At 36.5% G+C, this 16,904-nt stretch overlaps 1 protein-coding gene across 6 annotated transcripts in view; it reads left to right on the top strand.

The window, feature by feature from the left end:
* Positions 1–16,904, top strand: part of SLC41A2 (solute carrier family 41 member 2) — a 129,285-nt gene that overhangs the window by 46,611 nt on the left and 65,770 nt on the right. For 5 of the 6 annotated variants that reach the window (XM_033427576.2, XM_033427579.2, XM_033427577.2 and 2 more), the window contains 3 exons: positions 8,994–9,065; positions 12,322–12,466; positions 15,957–16,103. In XM_033427576.2, coding sequence (XP_033283467.1) covers positions 8,994–9,065; positions 12,322–12,466; positions 15,957–16,103 — 364 coding nt within the window. Of the gene's footprint in view, positions 1–767; positions 1,044–8,993; positions 9,066–12,321; positions 12,467–15,956; positions 16,104–16,904 lie in introns of those variants that run through there. The other variant, XM_049694922.1, reaches the window with a different exon arrangement.

Raw genomic sequence — 16,904 nt, 5'->3', positions numbered from 1 at the left:
CAAGCTAAAATGACATGGTATATTCATCTAGTTTGTGGTGTTTTAATTACTTAGAGAATTTGATCTCAAGTTTCCTAGGCAGAGTACTACCATTCTGATAGAGTGCTGGAGAATCATTGTCAGCTGTATTCCAGCTCTGATGCTCTATTTGCTATTAAAGCAATTCTGGGTTAATGACTTCTCAACAACAAAAACCCCAAAGCCTCACCTTCTCTGGCTGTTCTCTACTTGAAATTTTTATTACCCTTGACTTTGAGACCCCACACCCTCCTCACTCACCTCTTTCATGGTTTCTTCTTAGTTTACTTTTTTCTTTGCTCATCCTCTTGATTTGAGGTTTTCTTGAAGTTTCAGTACCTTTGTCTTACATGTTCTCCATCAGTAATTTCATGTCCTGGCACATTGCTGACTCTCAGATTTGTATCTCCGATCTCTTTCCTGTCCTCCGGAGCTGATTGCACCACTCTCTACCTTCAAAATTAAACTCATTATCTTCTCTCACTCTTAACTGTGCTTTCTATCATTTTTGTCAGTTTATTAACGTTACCAGTCACCTCCCCTCTATCTAGTTACTCTCTAGACTGTCAGTTCCACCTGTGAAATCCTCTTCCCTTTCCCTTATGCCCCACCTGCCACCACCTTAATTTAGTTGCCTGTTGTTTCTAATTGGGATGCTGTAGCAGATTTCTAACTGTACTCCCTTGTGCCAGGGAGAAGGATGGATGAGTATAATTTTTTTTTAAACTTAAAACAAGCACAATTTGAAAGTCAGCTCTTTCATCTATGGTCAAAAGATAATTCTCTTAAAAATTTTACAATTTTTTTTCATTTGTGAAATTAGGAGTAAAAATCATTATAGCTATAGAAGGCCAGTCTATGATTACTTTAATCTTTTTGCTCCATTAAGGTCTTTTCTCATTTTTATGACTGTCTGCAGTAGAATCATGTTAAACAAGCTTATAGGATTTTAAGGAAGGCCTATAAAGATGGAGAACTTAAGACATAAGATATCAGATGCAGCCTACTTACCCAATCCTTTGAAGGTCAGTTGTATTTCAAATTTGTTATTCTATGAAGCTAAAGATTAGATGTTCACAGATAAAAAAGATATTCCAGTAAAGTATGTTTCCTGTTTTAACAAGGGAGATTTAATAATGACGAATCCAAATCAACTTTATCTCTCCCTCTTTTACTTCAGTCAAAATTTATTTCTAAAGGTATAATGATTAACTTGAATAATTTCTCCTAGATTTCTATCTTTTCAACAGTAGATATATGTTATAGTAGTATGTTATCTACTATGTTATAGTCGATATTCTTACAGATATATAACAGTAGTATATAATTGAAAAATAAACCAGGTACAGTGACTCTGTAAATTGCTGGGTTTAAGATCTGTTATCTGAGGTCTAAAATTTTCTGCTTCTGAATGCTAGATAGAAAAGAGTCAGGAATGATACTCACTGTCCTAATGACAGGATTTTTTAAAAAAGTCTTTAAAACTATTTTCCAGGAGTAAATTGCCTAGCACTTTTCCACTCTAGGCAAAAGTGATTTTTGTTGCCTCAAACCTTTATTCTTTGAAATTACTTTGAAACATTCTACCTTTTGAATTCATTAATTGAAAAAATATTTTTGAGCCCTTTCTATATGCCAAGCACTACTCCGTGTGCTAGGGACTCTGCGATAAACAAACCGGAAAATGTTCCTCCTTCATTGAGCTCACATTCCAGTGGAGGCATGTGAAGTTGGAAACACCCTCTTTCCCTAATAATTTTACATTAGACTTCCCACTCAAACTGTGAAACTTCTAAAATAAAGAAAAAAATAGAGCCCCCAATAATGATGTTAATAACTATGGCATAATTTAGGTACCATCACAGTCTCAGTATTATTTCCTAAATTTGGCATAATTCTAAATTATATGTGTTCTTGTCATATCCTGATGATTAAATACAAATGAGATTGCATATTTCTATTGTTCTTAATTTTGAGGTATGTTTCTTAAGTTATGAATACCAACCCATAGTCATAGCTGTGTGGAGTGGAACTGCGTAAGTTTAATCTAGAACTGTTTCAATCAACTAGATATTTAGCTCTCTCCCTTCTTTGAAGGTTTATTGAGGTATAATTGACGTACAAGAAACCACACAAATTCAGTCTTAATTTGATGAGTTTCAGTACACAGTATGTACCTGTGAAAGCATCACCACAATCAAGACTGTGAACAGATGCATCACCCCTGTACATTCAGAAAGATATTAGGGTGTGTGTGTGTGTGTGTGTGTGTGTGTGTGTGTGCGCGCGCGTGTTTTAGTATATTGTTTTATTATCAAATATTTCAAGGGTGTAAAATTCTAATAAAGTGGTTGAGTGAAACTTCCCAGAGAATAACATTTACAAAATCTGGATAATAAATTATTTGCAGGCAATGGAAGGTGATCAAAAGCAGGTAGAAACTAGAGTTTACCCTTAAAGACCATAACTACAGTGGGTAAGAGTTGCAAAGTTTGTGGCTTGTTTTGCTTGATGGAATTCCCCAATCCTTGGGTCTCATGTGGTAGAAAACCCACAGTCTTACCAGCTTGAGGTGGCAAAGGTCAGGGAGTCTGGCAAATGAAAAAAAAGAAGAAGAAGAAAAGTAGGCAGAGATGTGAGAGGGTCCCATACTTGAAAGACAAACACACTGGCTAAAACTTATGAGTTTTTGCATTTTTGACTAAGTGCCTTCTGTTACTATGCCCAGCTATAGTGGCAGAAAATTGAAGTTTTGTTGGCTTGAATTATCAGATAACAGAGCTTGGAGGTGACAGAGCAGGTGGAAATTTATGGGGAAATCCCAGCAGCAGAGAACTGCAGAGAGGATGAGCCCCAAAATCTGAGTATTAATTCTCTCCAAATCTTTGGCTGACCATTAAACTACACAGGTGCAGGGGAGATCCCCAAAAGACTGGACTAAAAGTTGGTAGCTGAAGGAACCAAGCAGAGATATGAGCTGCTCCACATTGTGGAAGAGACAACAGTTTGTAGTTTGAGTCTAGGCAAATTAACTGACTATTAGAAGGAAAATCCAGTTATCCTCAGAAGAACATAGCATTATCCAGAGTTATTATAACATATTATTACACTGTCTAGTTTTCTACTGAAATCACTAGATGTGGAAAGAAACACAAAAGTGTGATTCATATTCAGTCAATGGAAAGTGACTCAAATTGGGCCTGGATGTTGGATTTAACAAAATCTTCCAAAACAACTAGTAGAAATATGTTCAAAGAACTAAAGGGAAAAAATGTTCAAAGAATTAAACAAACATGTCTTAATGAGTGAATGTATCAGATTGGTGATAGCAGAAGAAAGAATTCATGAACTTGAAGATAGATCAATAGAAATTATTCAATATGAAAAATTTAGAGGAAAAAATTGAATAAATATAAATAAAGCCTTGGATATCTGACAATATAATGATGTTAAACATATATGTGATATATTGGTACACTAAATATGGTAAAATTTTAGTATTTGACAAAACCAGGTAGTGGGAATATAAATGTTATTTTTTAAAAGCATAAAAGCAATTACTGCTGAATGAAATTATCTTTTTAAAATTAAACTTTATTGAAGTATAATTTACATGTAATAATATATGCCCATATTAAGCATACAGTTTGATGAGTTTTGACAAATATATTAAATGTGTAACTATCACCACAAACAAGATATAGAATATTTCCCTCACCCCAAAAAGTTCCCTTATGCTCCTTTGCTGTTAATCCCACTGCCAGGTAATCCCTCTGGTCTCAGGTAATCACTGCCCTTTCAATCACTAGTTTAGGATTTCATATAAATAGTATCATAATTTTTCTCATTGATTATTCGAATAACAGTGTTTGCCAGGTTTCTCCATTATAAAGTTACATTTTACCTCTTGATATATCACTAAATAACCTGTAGGAAGGTACTTTGAGACTGCAGACATATCCTGTTACTTAAACTTTAGCCAATTATCTTAGCATATATTAATGATTTTTGTCTGAATCCATTTTTACATTGAAGGCTGCTGAATTGTCATTTTCTAACTGTTATTCCTTCTACATTTATTCCTTAGTATTCTACTAAGGAAAAGATCTCCCTGTCTTTCTTATCTCCCTCTCTCTCTCCCTCCTCTCCCTTACCTCTATCTATCTATCTGCCTATCTATCTATCTATCTATCCATCCATGCATCCATCCACCCACTCTCAGTATGGACTCTTATTTTATTCAATGGGTCATAATCCATTACTGCTGTTATTCATTTTGATGCCCAGATTGTCTCAGATTTGGCTAGGGGGAAGCCCTTTCAAACTGGTTCCTGTGTTGTTTTGACATGCCCTTATTATGTTTTGAGTACTTTGTTACTTTCTGGCATAAGATATTCCAGGCTCATCTTATACTTCCCTGTCCCAGCCCTGGAATCAGCCATTTCTCTAAGGAGCCTGGTTTTAGTGGGAAATAGTATTTAGAGATTTTAGGCTTTTTAAGCTGAGCAGTTCCTTACTACTTCTAGATTCCACATTTATGGTATTTTCTTCTATCATTTTAACTGATATTTTTAAAGGACTTTATGCTTATTTATTTTATGTAATAAAGTTTAACATCATAACTACCCGAGAAGTACCATTTTCACTAACACTAATATTTTACAGGACTGTTTGCATATTTCTAAATTTGATTTGTGGTCTTCATGAGAGAGGTCATTTAGTCAAATCTTCATACTTTGTGCAGGACGGCCAGTGTGTCCTTCTAGATAGATGAGAGTCAACCTTAAATCAACCTTAAAACTTCAGAAGAGCAGATTTTACAGCCTCTGGGGAAAACGTACCAATAATCAGTGGCTGACACTCAAGGATTATATGCATTTTATGCTCACTTCTCTAAAGGGAAACATTCTTTTCCTAAAAGCCTTTCCCCACTTTCTTCCCATTTCTTTGTTTTCCTTCTACTCCTTCCACTTTTTTTTATTCTTCCTGTTATTCTCTTCCAAATGTTTAGTGTCTTACTGGATATAGGCCATTTTTTAGCTACTCTCCAGTTCCTTATATTTTTAGAGTGGTCTTAGTTTACATTATGATTTTCATCTTAATACTCTTTTTTTTTTTTTTTTTTTTTTGTGGTACATGGGCCTCTCACTGTTGTGGCCTCTCCCGTTGTGGAGCACAGGCTCCGGACGCGCAGGCTCAGCGGCCATGGCTCACGGGCCCAGCCGCTCCGCGACATGTGGGATCTTCCCGGACCGGGGCACGAACCCGTGTCCCCTGCATCGGCAGGCGGACTCTCAACCACTGCTCCACCAGGGAAGCCCCTTAATACTCTTTGAATTTTAATGTTATTTATGTTGTAGGACCTACATTTAGACAAAAAGCTGAGATTGTTTCTTTTTCTAGTTGCCAGTGTTTTAATTCACCAATTAATGTTTTTAAATAAAATTTCTCATTATACCAGTACTATTTTTTCAGTGATGAAAATTTGAAAAATTCTCTAAAGAACAAAGAAGAAAATAAAAATCATCCATAGACTCATCACCCAGAAATAACAATAGTTTTTTTTTTAATATACCTATTTTTTGAGCTCAGACGTAGAGAATGGACTTGAGGACATGGAGAGGGGGAAGGGTAAGCTGGGATGAAGCGAGAGAATAGCATGGACACATATACACTACCAAATGTAAAACAGATAGCTAGTGGGAAGCAGCCGCATAGCACAGGGGGATCAGTTCAGGTGCTTTGTGACCACCTGGAGGGGTGGGACAGGGAGGGTGGGAGGGAGGCGCAAGAGGCAAGAGATATGGGGATATGTGTACATGTAGAGCTGACTCACTTTGTTATACAGCAGAAACTAACGCACCATTGTAAAGCAATTATACTCCAATAAAGATGTTTTGAAAAATTTAAAAATAAAGACTAATACTTCAATGGAGACTTTCAGTGCCCTTGTTTCAAGTATTTACATATTAAATGTACATTTTCTAGTATCAATTTTAGTAACTATATTTGTATATGTATAACTATATTTGTGTGTATATAACAATTATAATAACTATATTTGTATTTATATTTCAAAGTCATCTCAACCCACTTTTATCTTTAGCCCCAGTAAATCTTGGGTCCTACCCGTAACTCATATACTTGAGGGTCAGACAAATAACATACACATTTATGGAGGGGAAGGGTGTAGGGATTATAAAAAGTAGAGACTGCAGACTCCACCTAAAGGCATTCAGATTCAGAAAGTTAAAACCGCTGTGTTGGCCAAACAGAGCACATCTTCAGGCTGTTGGCTATCTCAGCTCTACTCTTTCCTAAAAGACTAGTTAGTATATCTGCAGAAATAGTGGCCTGGTTTCTGATACTTTAAGACAGATGTAATTTAAATAAATCTGGATTGTACAGAAGTCTTTATCAGATCTTGCCCTAATGTGCTTTATCACCTTCCAAGTTCTTAGTTTCTCTAGCTGAGCACCATCAGGTCAACTAATCTAATAAAAATAGATCCAACAGTGCTTCCCTGGTGGCGCAGTGGTTGAGAGTCCGCCTGCCGATGCAGGGGACACGGGTTCGTGCCCTGGTCCGGGAGGATCCCACATGCCGCGGAGCGGCTGGGCCCGTGAGCCATGGCCGCTGAGCTTGCGCGTCCGGAGCCTGTGCTCCACAACGGGAGAGGCCACAACAGTGAGAGGCCCGCGTACTGCAAAAAAAAAAAAAAAAAAGATCCAGCAAAGGCCTTTAGATAGAACATTCATGCTTCTCCCTTGCTACTCTGAAAAAATATAGATAGTTCACATTAATCCTAGGCTCTGGACAGTAGGGTGGGTTAGCCCGCGTCTTGGTGCAGTTTTTACAAGTTGGAGGCAACTAGGGTCAATTTTCTGTGTCTTGCCATACCCCACCCTAATGCCCATACCATAACTGTTTTTCCTAACTATGGAAATGGGTCAACATTTCTCTAGTTTTATTTTCTTTTTTAAATTCTTCTAAAAGTCTTTTCTTTGTAAAAAGTTATTGTTTGTGAATATATTCTACTTTTTAAATTTCACATCATAAATTATATTTCATAAATATGAAATATATTTTATTTCACATCATATATCACCTTGCTATTTATTATTTATCTTACACTAAAAGGATTACAGGTTCAGAGACTCCTAGACTGGAAGGGACTTAGAGATTGTGACCATCATCATTTATAATACAATTAACTGAATAGTGTGAAGTTGCTCTGTCAGTTGGGTTTGGTCAGAAAAACAGAGCCATGTTATGTATTGTGGTAATAAGGAGTTTAATAGACCAATCTGGGCTTACACAAATGTGGGAGAAGTTGAAGTAGGAGGATCAGAGAAACAACCTGAAGCACTGGAGTAGGGGAAGAAAGCCATGGGTGCGTTGTAGTGAAGAGATCTGGATGCTACTGTATCTGACCAATGAGACCTTCCAAAAATAATGGCCTCTCCTTCACTTCTGCCTTTCAAATCTTAGGCCAGTTCTTCTCACTGGCAGCCTGTAAGCTGAAGCTCTAGAGAAGGGAATTTTGAGGCATGTCACTGCAGGCATCACTGGTAGTGATGATAGCAAGTGAATCTGGCACAGCTGCTTACCTAATTCATGGTGCTCATTCATTCTGTCATCTTCACCTTTCTTAATCTTTTCCTAGACCATGATGAATGTGTGTCTCCATTGATCATCAAGCAGTCGTGGAGTCTTGACATCTTGTACTTCTTCACAGAATCATTTTAGATTGCTTCCTATACCTACAGACATCTTTCTAAAAGTTATAAAAAAGTAATTTCTCTCATACCTATTTCTTGAACACTAAACCCAAGATAGGTTCACTCTTTAAACATTGCTTGTACCTTGTTCCCTAGAGCAGAGACTCAGGTTGCTAGAGCTGCAAACACAAATTTTATCAATGATTTAGACTTTCAGGCTTAGGAAGGAAATAATACAAGTAAAGACAGCAGGAATAATTATTCTGAAACACTGAGAAATCTTAATATGTGCATTTGCTTGATACTTTGAGACTACAGTCGAGAGTGAAGTTAGAGAATAGAATGTTTTCCAGATTGATACAGGAAGTGTTGATGTAGCACTTAACCTGTTGGTTTGAAGCCAGTGAACTAAACTCTAGTTTGTCCATGGTTAACTACCCATAAATAATTACCCTTATATATCTCCCACTTTACCCATTCATCTGTCTTCAGTGAACAACCATATAATGAGTAATTGAAACCTGGCTTAGTATATTTTTAATGATTATTGCTTTCCAAATGTCTGCATTAGAAAAAACTTATCAGTTTGGGATATACCTTTTTTGAATCCTAAGTGGTTGAGAAGTATGATTTAGCTTACAGAGCAATTGAATATGTGAATAATAATATTATTTTTTGGAGGCTCTTCTTCGATTTAGCCAACAGATGTATACATTTTAATAGTGAAGTACATTATCAAAATTCACATGTGAACTGAATGAATTTTTTATTGATAACAATTTTAGTCATGACTCAAATATAAATTATGTACATATGAATAATTTATTTATATCTGGGTTTTTTGGTCAATAATTCTTGAAATTACATAAGTTTCATGATGTGGAATTAAACGCTAGCAGCTAAAAATTATGTAATTATTTATGTTAGGCCTCAGTAGACAAAATTTGGCATGTTAGTATGACACTTGATGTTAGTTGTAAAATAACATCAGAGGGCAGGTAGATAGTACTAACTGGCCCACTAGTTCTTATGAGCTAGTAATTAAGTTAAAATTTTTTTTTTTCTAAACGTCCCAGGCAAGCTGAGTGTGAGATGCAAGACTTGTAGTGAATTTAAAGTTATATTTAACGTGCAATGTGAGCTCATCGAGTATACGAAAGGATTATTTTTGGCTTTAAGACTTCATGTGCTGTTTAAGCAGAGTACAGAGCATGTGGATTATTCAGTGATACGTGAAACTGTCCATCTTAACAGGTAAATATTGGGAAGATGGATTCACCCATTGAAAAGTGGAACTTAATAATTGGCAACTTGGCTTTAAAACAGGTAAGTGATACATATATTTGTTTACAGATCTTGAGCTTTACCTGTAAGAATGGAATAAATGTTAGTGCTCTTAAGTCTACCATTTAATTGTTTCAGGGGACCTAAAATAATAATTGGGTACTATGAACAAGTGATAGAATCAATGGATACCCATGGCTTCTGAAAGTTTTCTTTTCCTAGAAACTGATCAGATTCGTCTAAATATGAAAAATGTATAACATGCAAAATATAGAATAAATATATGAAATCTCTTCTACCATAAGTATATAATAGAGCCAGAATTTGAGTTCATATCTGTACAAATAAATATTTAGCACTTCATGGCTTAGGTGCTGTTTTTCTACTTTGATTTTTTTTAAAGTAAATCCTCTATTTAATTAAACCCAGCTGTTTAAATATATTATGGTAAGATGTTTGTTTAAGCTGAATTTTCCTTAATTTGTTAATGTTATCAGTGTTAATATAAATGAGCACATTAAATTGTCAATTACATATACATGAATTATATATAGATTACCTACAGTTCTTTCTAATCTCAGGGGAATATCTCTTTCTCTCCCACTACCCTCTCCTATCCCCAAGACACAAGACTGCAGCCCCCTAGCACCTCTTTAGCAAGTGCAAGCTTAGGAAATGCTCACTAATTTTAATGTTAGTTCAACTAGGACATAATGTTGAGAACATGTGGCGAACAATTTATTTCATGTAATGTTCAAAGACAAAGAAATAAAGGAAATTTTGGAATATAGGCTTTAAAAAAATATCTGTGCAACTACTTCTAAGATCACAGGGTTAGAAATAAGAAAATCTGGTATCTAATCTCAGCTCTAACATTAACTAGCTATATAACCTTTGTTAATGTAACTTTCTGTGCTTAATTTTCCTCTTCTTTTCCACAGTATTGCACTAGAGACATGCATGATCCTTTTCAACTCAAAACTGTAGGAATCTATGCTGGAGTAATAACCAAAATATCTAACAACCAGTAGACAACTATAAATTAATATATAAATTAAAATTTGAAAATATATTCCATTTTTTTCTTTAAATACCCTAAACTCTTACTAAGTTATATGAATTGTACTATAAATTATTCATCAAATTATTCTAATAATTTTCCATCTCTGCTTTTAATTTTTCCTTTCACTCTTAGTCTCCACCCTTCCCTTGTCATCCTCTCTCCCCACAACTGTTGGTCAGGATGGGAGCCAGTGATGGCCGGGGGATTCACTGATCCTAGTTGCCACAGCCTGAAGTCTGTGTCTTTGTCTCACTCCACCAAGGATGCATGAGAAACAGGGAACCCCACACAGGCCCATCAGGACATAGTCGGTGCCAGCCAGTGAGGCAGCAACTGGTTGGAGCCCAGTTACCTGTGGACAGAAGCAGAGGGGAGAAGAAAACAAGGTCAGGTGGGGGGTGGTGGTTGTGCTATCTCTGAAGCTTTATCCGCTAAAGCTCGTGAGGGAGTAGATGGCGTGGGGGAGGGGCATGGGATGGGTTAGCAGTGTTCCTTCGACTAGAGGCTAGTTATGGAGGGTAGAGGTGGGGAGTGATGGAAAGGACAGAGGAGGCTTATGCTGGCATTAGCTGGGGTGTATTCTTCTGACTATTAAATAGGATCCCAAGCAGATGATCTGTCACAGATTTCTTCACAATTGTACACAGTGGCCACCTCAACCTGTCCATAAATTGTCAAATAAAGCAAAGTTCCCAATCCCACTGAAGAATCATTACCTCACCAGGAGGGATGTGCCTTGCGCTCACATGTATTTATGGCTCCTGTTAACTTCCCCAGCTACTCCTTAACCCAGACTCTGCTCTCCTCTTGCGTACAACTGGGCATTTCCTTTGCAGGTTTACAGAATAGGACTTATTTATCTCAGGGGTGTGTGTGTGTGTGCGCGCGCACGCGTGCATATGCTATAAGTCTTACATAGGCTCCCTAGCTCTGTATTTCATTTCCATGAAGTAAAGCACTATATTTTATTTCTAAGAAAAACCTTGGAATCACAGTGCTAGAATTTAAATTATTAATTTTATTTCTTTTACATACCATATTATTTACTAACGAGTAAGAGAATGCTGAAGTATCTTAGCAACTGGTACAACCATAATGGTGCTTACAGCTTGACTCTCAGCTCTGAATCTGCTGTAATGAAAGATGTGGGGCTGGAATCTAGGATATCTGGACTTGCTGGCCCAGGCTTTTCCATTAATTTGCTCTATGACAAGATCAGACTACTTGGGTTTTTCACCTGGAGCCCTGGGTTCCAGTACATGGGTTGGCTTCAGAGAGTCTAAGCACCCAGAAGTTCTACTCAAAATATTGAATGCATCTGTGTTTTCGTGGAGGGAAGAATCTATAAAATTTTTGCCAAATTGTCAAAGGAGTCTATGACACAAACACAGTTAAGAATCAGTGAACTGGAGATTCCTTCAGGGTTTCTTTTAGTTCTAGCATTCGACTAATAGGATTCTAAAAGTAGTTGCCTTTTTTTTTTTTTCCTGAGGGTTGCTTTGTGCCACCACTGTGGGAAGTACTTTATATATTTATGTAATTCATTTAAATATCAAAATAACCCTTTCATGTTCGATATGATCATTATCATTTTTCAGATTAGGAGCTAAGGTTTCTATAGCACTAATGACAATTGTGACTATTTGTGAGGTTATTTTTTAATGTCTGTCCCTCCCATTGACCAAGAGCTCTGTGAGGGCAGGAAATAAATCTATTTTGACCACTGTTGTAGCCCAGCACTAAGCATAGCACCTTGTACATAGTGGATCCTAAATTAATGCTTGTTGGATTAATACATTTAAATAGCTTGCCACAAGATTAAGTGGTATAGCTAGGAATCAAACTCTTATCATTTGATTGTAGAATCCAATCTTTTGCCAATACTGTGTCTAGAGTCAGACTTCAGTTATGTGGATTGGGTACTTTTCAGTCTTCAGGTTGGTATTTTTTTAGGTGATCTGTGGGTTACACCATCAAAGTCACTTAGGGTGCTTGTTAAAAATAGATTCCTAGATCCCATTCCATACCTACTGCTGCCAGATCAGGGCACTTTGAGAACCCATCACCTTAGGGAATAGTAAAATAAAATACAGTAGCTTCTTCAAAAGGTAAGGCAGCTCAATTACCATATATAATACTTTCTTCTGACTCCTTGTATGCATATTTACATCATAAAATAAAAAATGCATTTTCAAAATGAATAATTCTGTTGGATTTTATTAAAACTTTTTTAAGGTTCAAGCAACAGTAGTTGGCTTTCTAGCAGCTGTGGCAGCAATTATATTGGGCTGGATTCCAGAGGGAAAATACTATCTTGATCATTCCATACTTTTGTGCTCTAGCAGTGTAGCAACTGCCTTCATTGCATCTCTTCTGCAGGGTAAGTAAATTTATAAATGTCTGCTCTATAATATTTTACTTTCTAATTATTTATTTTCCATGTTAACTATTTTTATTTAAATGGTACTTGTTCATTATAAAAAACAGAGAAAAGTTATCTACAAACTTTTTAAATAGATTATTTCAGATATATTTATATATATTATACGTAATCCTTAGTATAGAGCAAGCTTTCTGAGGTTGTGTCCCAGCTTTAGGTCCCCTGGTGCAGCTCCCAGACAAGATCAGGAAAATAGTCTAGATATTCATTTGTTTCTGTAATTTAAATTAATTGAGAATCTCCTGTCTGGAAATCGTGCAGAGGATTTACCAGCTTGTCATTTGAGTAACAAGTATTCCAGGAATTCTGAGTTTTAAAAGCAGTCCCTCTGGGTTTCCCTGGTGGCGCAGTGGTTAAGAATCCACCTGCCAATGCGGGGGACACTGGTTCGAGCCCTGGTCCAGGACGATCCCACATGCTGCGGAGCAACTAAGCCTGTGCGCCACAACTACTGAGCCTGCGCTCTAGAGCCCGCGCGCCACAGCTACTGAAGACTGTGCGCCTAGAGCCCGTGCTCCGCAACAAGAGAAGCCACCGCAATGAGAAGCCCATGCACCACAACGAAGAGTAGCCCCGCTCACGGCAGCTAGAGAAAGCCCGCGTGCAGCAACGAAGACCCAACACAGCCAAAAATAAATAAATAAATTTTTTTTTTTAAAAAAAGCAGTCCCTCTTGAAATTTTTTAAAGTTTCAGATTTCAAAAAAATTCCTTTACTGTTTCTGTGGCAATACAAGTATAACCATATGCTTAACACAGCATATTGTCGGCTATAGAATGTTAAAGAGCCAGAAGGTTTTAACGTTTAACTACATTATCATTTTTTTAGTTGGGATATCATTCTTTATATTGATTTATTAATATCAACTTTACACTAGAGAACTAGCTTATTATGGAACAGTAATCATAAAGACTTGGTAATTTTTATTTTATAATTGCCATCTTCTCATTTTAGATCCCCAGCAAGGTTAAAAACGGAACACTCTACTCTCAGGTGATCATACAACAAAGCTAACTTTTTCAGCTAGGTTCTGGTAATTTAGAAGCTCTTATTAAAATTAAGACCTGTCTACCAAAATATTTTCAAGCATTTTATTTTAGTACTTAAATTGTACCAGGGGTAGTTTCTTGTCTTTATAATAGAATTACTAGAATTGAATAGTGTTAACACTGGTGAAAGCATAGTGAAGTTATGCTATTGGGAAACTAATTTCTGGTAAAAAAAAAAAAAGTGTTAAAGCATTAGCACTCTGTTTCTTTAGGCTCATTTGCTTCTGTTTTCTCTCTAATATTGTTTCATTTAGAAAAAATTGTTTAAAACTTTTCAGACTAACAAGTATTTGTATTGCCTGTGATTTTTAAAACCATAAAAATTCAGATTTTTAAAATATATTTGTTAGCCTTCTTTTAATAATGTGTGTTCTAATTTTATGATAATCTGACCTTTATATATGTAGAGCAGATACTATTGACCACCTTTTGTAGGTGAGAAAACTGACTTAGGTAAGGTGACTTGTCCAATTTCATCAGCTTGTTCACAGAAAAATCATAATTAAAACCCATTTCCTGCCTCCCAGCTCTTTCCACTGGTCCATGATGGCAAAATATTTGTTTTCCGCTGAAAGTTATAGACAGAATTCTTTCATAGGAGAACTTTCCACATTGATCTTTAAATGTGCTGATTTTGAAAAAAAAATTTATATGATCACATCTTGACTGATTATTGTATAATATGTTTAAGTTTTTTTCCTGCTATTGTTTTTTTCTGTTTACAATGATATTATGGAAAAGGTAAGTCCATAGATTGAAAAAGCCTACAGAATATAAGACGTGAGACATTGAACAAAAATTCTGCTTTCAGTAATTTGGCTTTACGGGGTAGTAGAAAAAACAGTTACTTAAAAGCTATGGGACCTTATGCAAGAATTTAAACCTACTCCTAGGACCTCAGTTTTATTATCTATAAAGTGAGTATGTTAGAATAAAATCATTTAGAGTCATTTTCAGTCTAAAAATGCAGTGAGATTCTGGTTTTTGTCTATAGCCATATTTAGGCTTCCATATTGATTTATGGTTAGCACATAAATGAACTAATCTTAAATATTCTCTGCCCTGCATCCTCTTAAATGTGTTGGCATGAGAAAATCTATATAATCGGGTATGGCTGTAATGCTATCATTTTTCTCCCATTTCTGTATTCAAGAATATAAGGAGGGCTTCCCTGGTGGCGCAGTGGTTGAGAGTCTGCCTGCCAATGCAGGGGACACGGGTTCGAGCCCGGTCTGGGAGGATCCCACATGCTGCGGAGCAATTAGGCCCGTGAGCCACAACTACTGAGCCTGCGTGTCTGGAGCCTGTGCTCCGCAACAAGAGAGGCCGCGATAATGAGACGCCCGCGCACCGCGATGAAGAGTGGCCCCCGCTTGCCACAACAGGAGAAAGCCCTTGCACAGAAATGAAGACCCAACACAGCCATAAATAAATAAATTAAAAAAAAAAAAAGAATATAAGGATTTAAAAGTATAAGTACACAGTCACATTTTCATCTTCTGTTGTTATAGGTTCATAGACAGAAACTTGGGGTTTAAAGAATATCCTTTACAAAGACTGCTTCTTGTATTCTGGCCTTCAGTGTTCAAAATTTAATTACTTCCCTCTTCTTAATACTTCAACACTCTTTAATAATAAAATGAAGCAAGCATTTCTGGCTACCACTATGTAAACAAATCTGGTTTTGTTGGCCTTCTTCCCAATTGCTATGTGTATAAATATGACTCACCTATTTATTTATTTTAAATTTATTTATTTTTGGCTACATTGGGTCTTCGTTGTCGTGCGCAGGCTTCTCATTGCGGTGGCTTCTCTTGATGCGGAGCATGGGCTCTAGGTGCGCGAGCTTCAGTAGTTGTTGCTCTCAGGCTCAGTAGTTGTGGTGCATGGGTTTCATTGCTCCGCGGCATGTGGGATCTTCCGAGACCAGGGCTTACACCCGTGTCTCCTGCGTTGGCAGGTGGATTCTTAACCGCTGTGCCACCAGGGAAGTCCTTAAGTATGACTCACCTTTCTTTGACATTTTCATACTTTATTTGAGGGTTAAAATAAAATCTTTGACTTTGATACACATGAATACATTACATCTAAGACATGCATGTTACTAAATTTGGAACTTTAATGTTATTTTACAGTAGCTCTTCAGGTCTCTAAATGCAGCATTGAACTTCTCAGATCTTTTGTGATCCCCACTTGGAATTTGTTGAAAGACATTTTGCCAAAGCATTCAAGTAAAATGTTTTGTTTGCTTTAGTCAGCTTATCTAAGCAGTCTAACCGGAAGTGATACACTCTTTGTCTAGCCTATGTATTTCAATATTTCGGGGGATTGATTTTCTTTAAATTATAGCAGAAAAAGTAATGAGCTTTATTTTTTTCTAGGAATTATAATGGTTGGGGTTATCGTTGGTTCAAAGAAGACTGGGATAAATCCCGATAATGTTGCTACACCCATTGCTGCTAGTTTTGGCGACCTTATAACTCTTGCCATATTAGCTTGGATAAGTCAGGGTTTGTACTCCTGTCTTGGTAAGTTGACTTGAAATTAACTATAATGCATTATTCAAAGTCTCTTTAAATAAATATTGTTGCAGCAATGTCATGACTCCGTGGTGGCCTTCATCTGTGTTAGAACTGTAGTTGAGGCTGATTAGAACAATAACTGTTACTTGTTGTACACCTACTATGTGTTGTGGTTCTCACATATTTTTCTCTTCTTAAAGAGTTTAAAACTCAAAAGATAAGGATTATCATTTCTAATTTCAGATGAGAAAACTGAGGATCATAAAGGTTATGTGTGTTACCCACTGGTGGTAGGAAGGTTGAACACAGATCTGTCATAGTCTATGAATTCTGCCCTTTCCTCTGAATGTGTAGCCACTGATGGGTCAACCCACAGGATTCTGATATGTGTGTTGCACTGTTATCTCAAAACATAAGGTTATGGTGGAGTTTGAAATTTAGTGATTTTTCCACCTTTCAGAAACCAACGTGGCAATTAATACTAACAACCAAAAATCACCATGAAAATGAGCCTGAGTGCTGTGTGAATTTGGAGTCATCTTATATATGTGATTCCTGATAATAGTAATAGGGTATTTATAGAATGTAATGGATTGTTTTAATGCAAATTTATACTGTGTGGCTATTGTCAATGTAGATGTATATGATTTGTGAGCATAGGTTTAGTGCTAAAAGTTGGTTGTAGTTTCATCTTTTTTGATGCCAAATTTTTAAAAAATTAAAAGAAAACAGAAACCCACAGTAATACAAAAAAAAAAAAAAAAGAGCGAGAGAGACAGAGAGAAAGAGAGAGAGAGTTTATAAGCC

Source organism: Orcinus orca, chromosome 11 (assembly GCF_937001465.1).
Source record: "Orcinus orca chromosome 11, mOrcOrc1.1, whole genome shotgun sequence".
Lineage (NCBI taxonomy): Eukaryota > Metazoa > Chordata > Mammalia > Artiodactyla > Delphinidae > Orcinus > Orcinus orca.
This window is presented reverse-complemented; position numbering and strand designations above follow the sequence as displayed.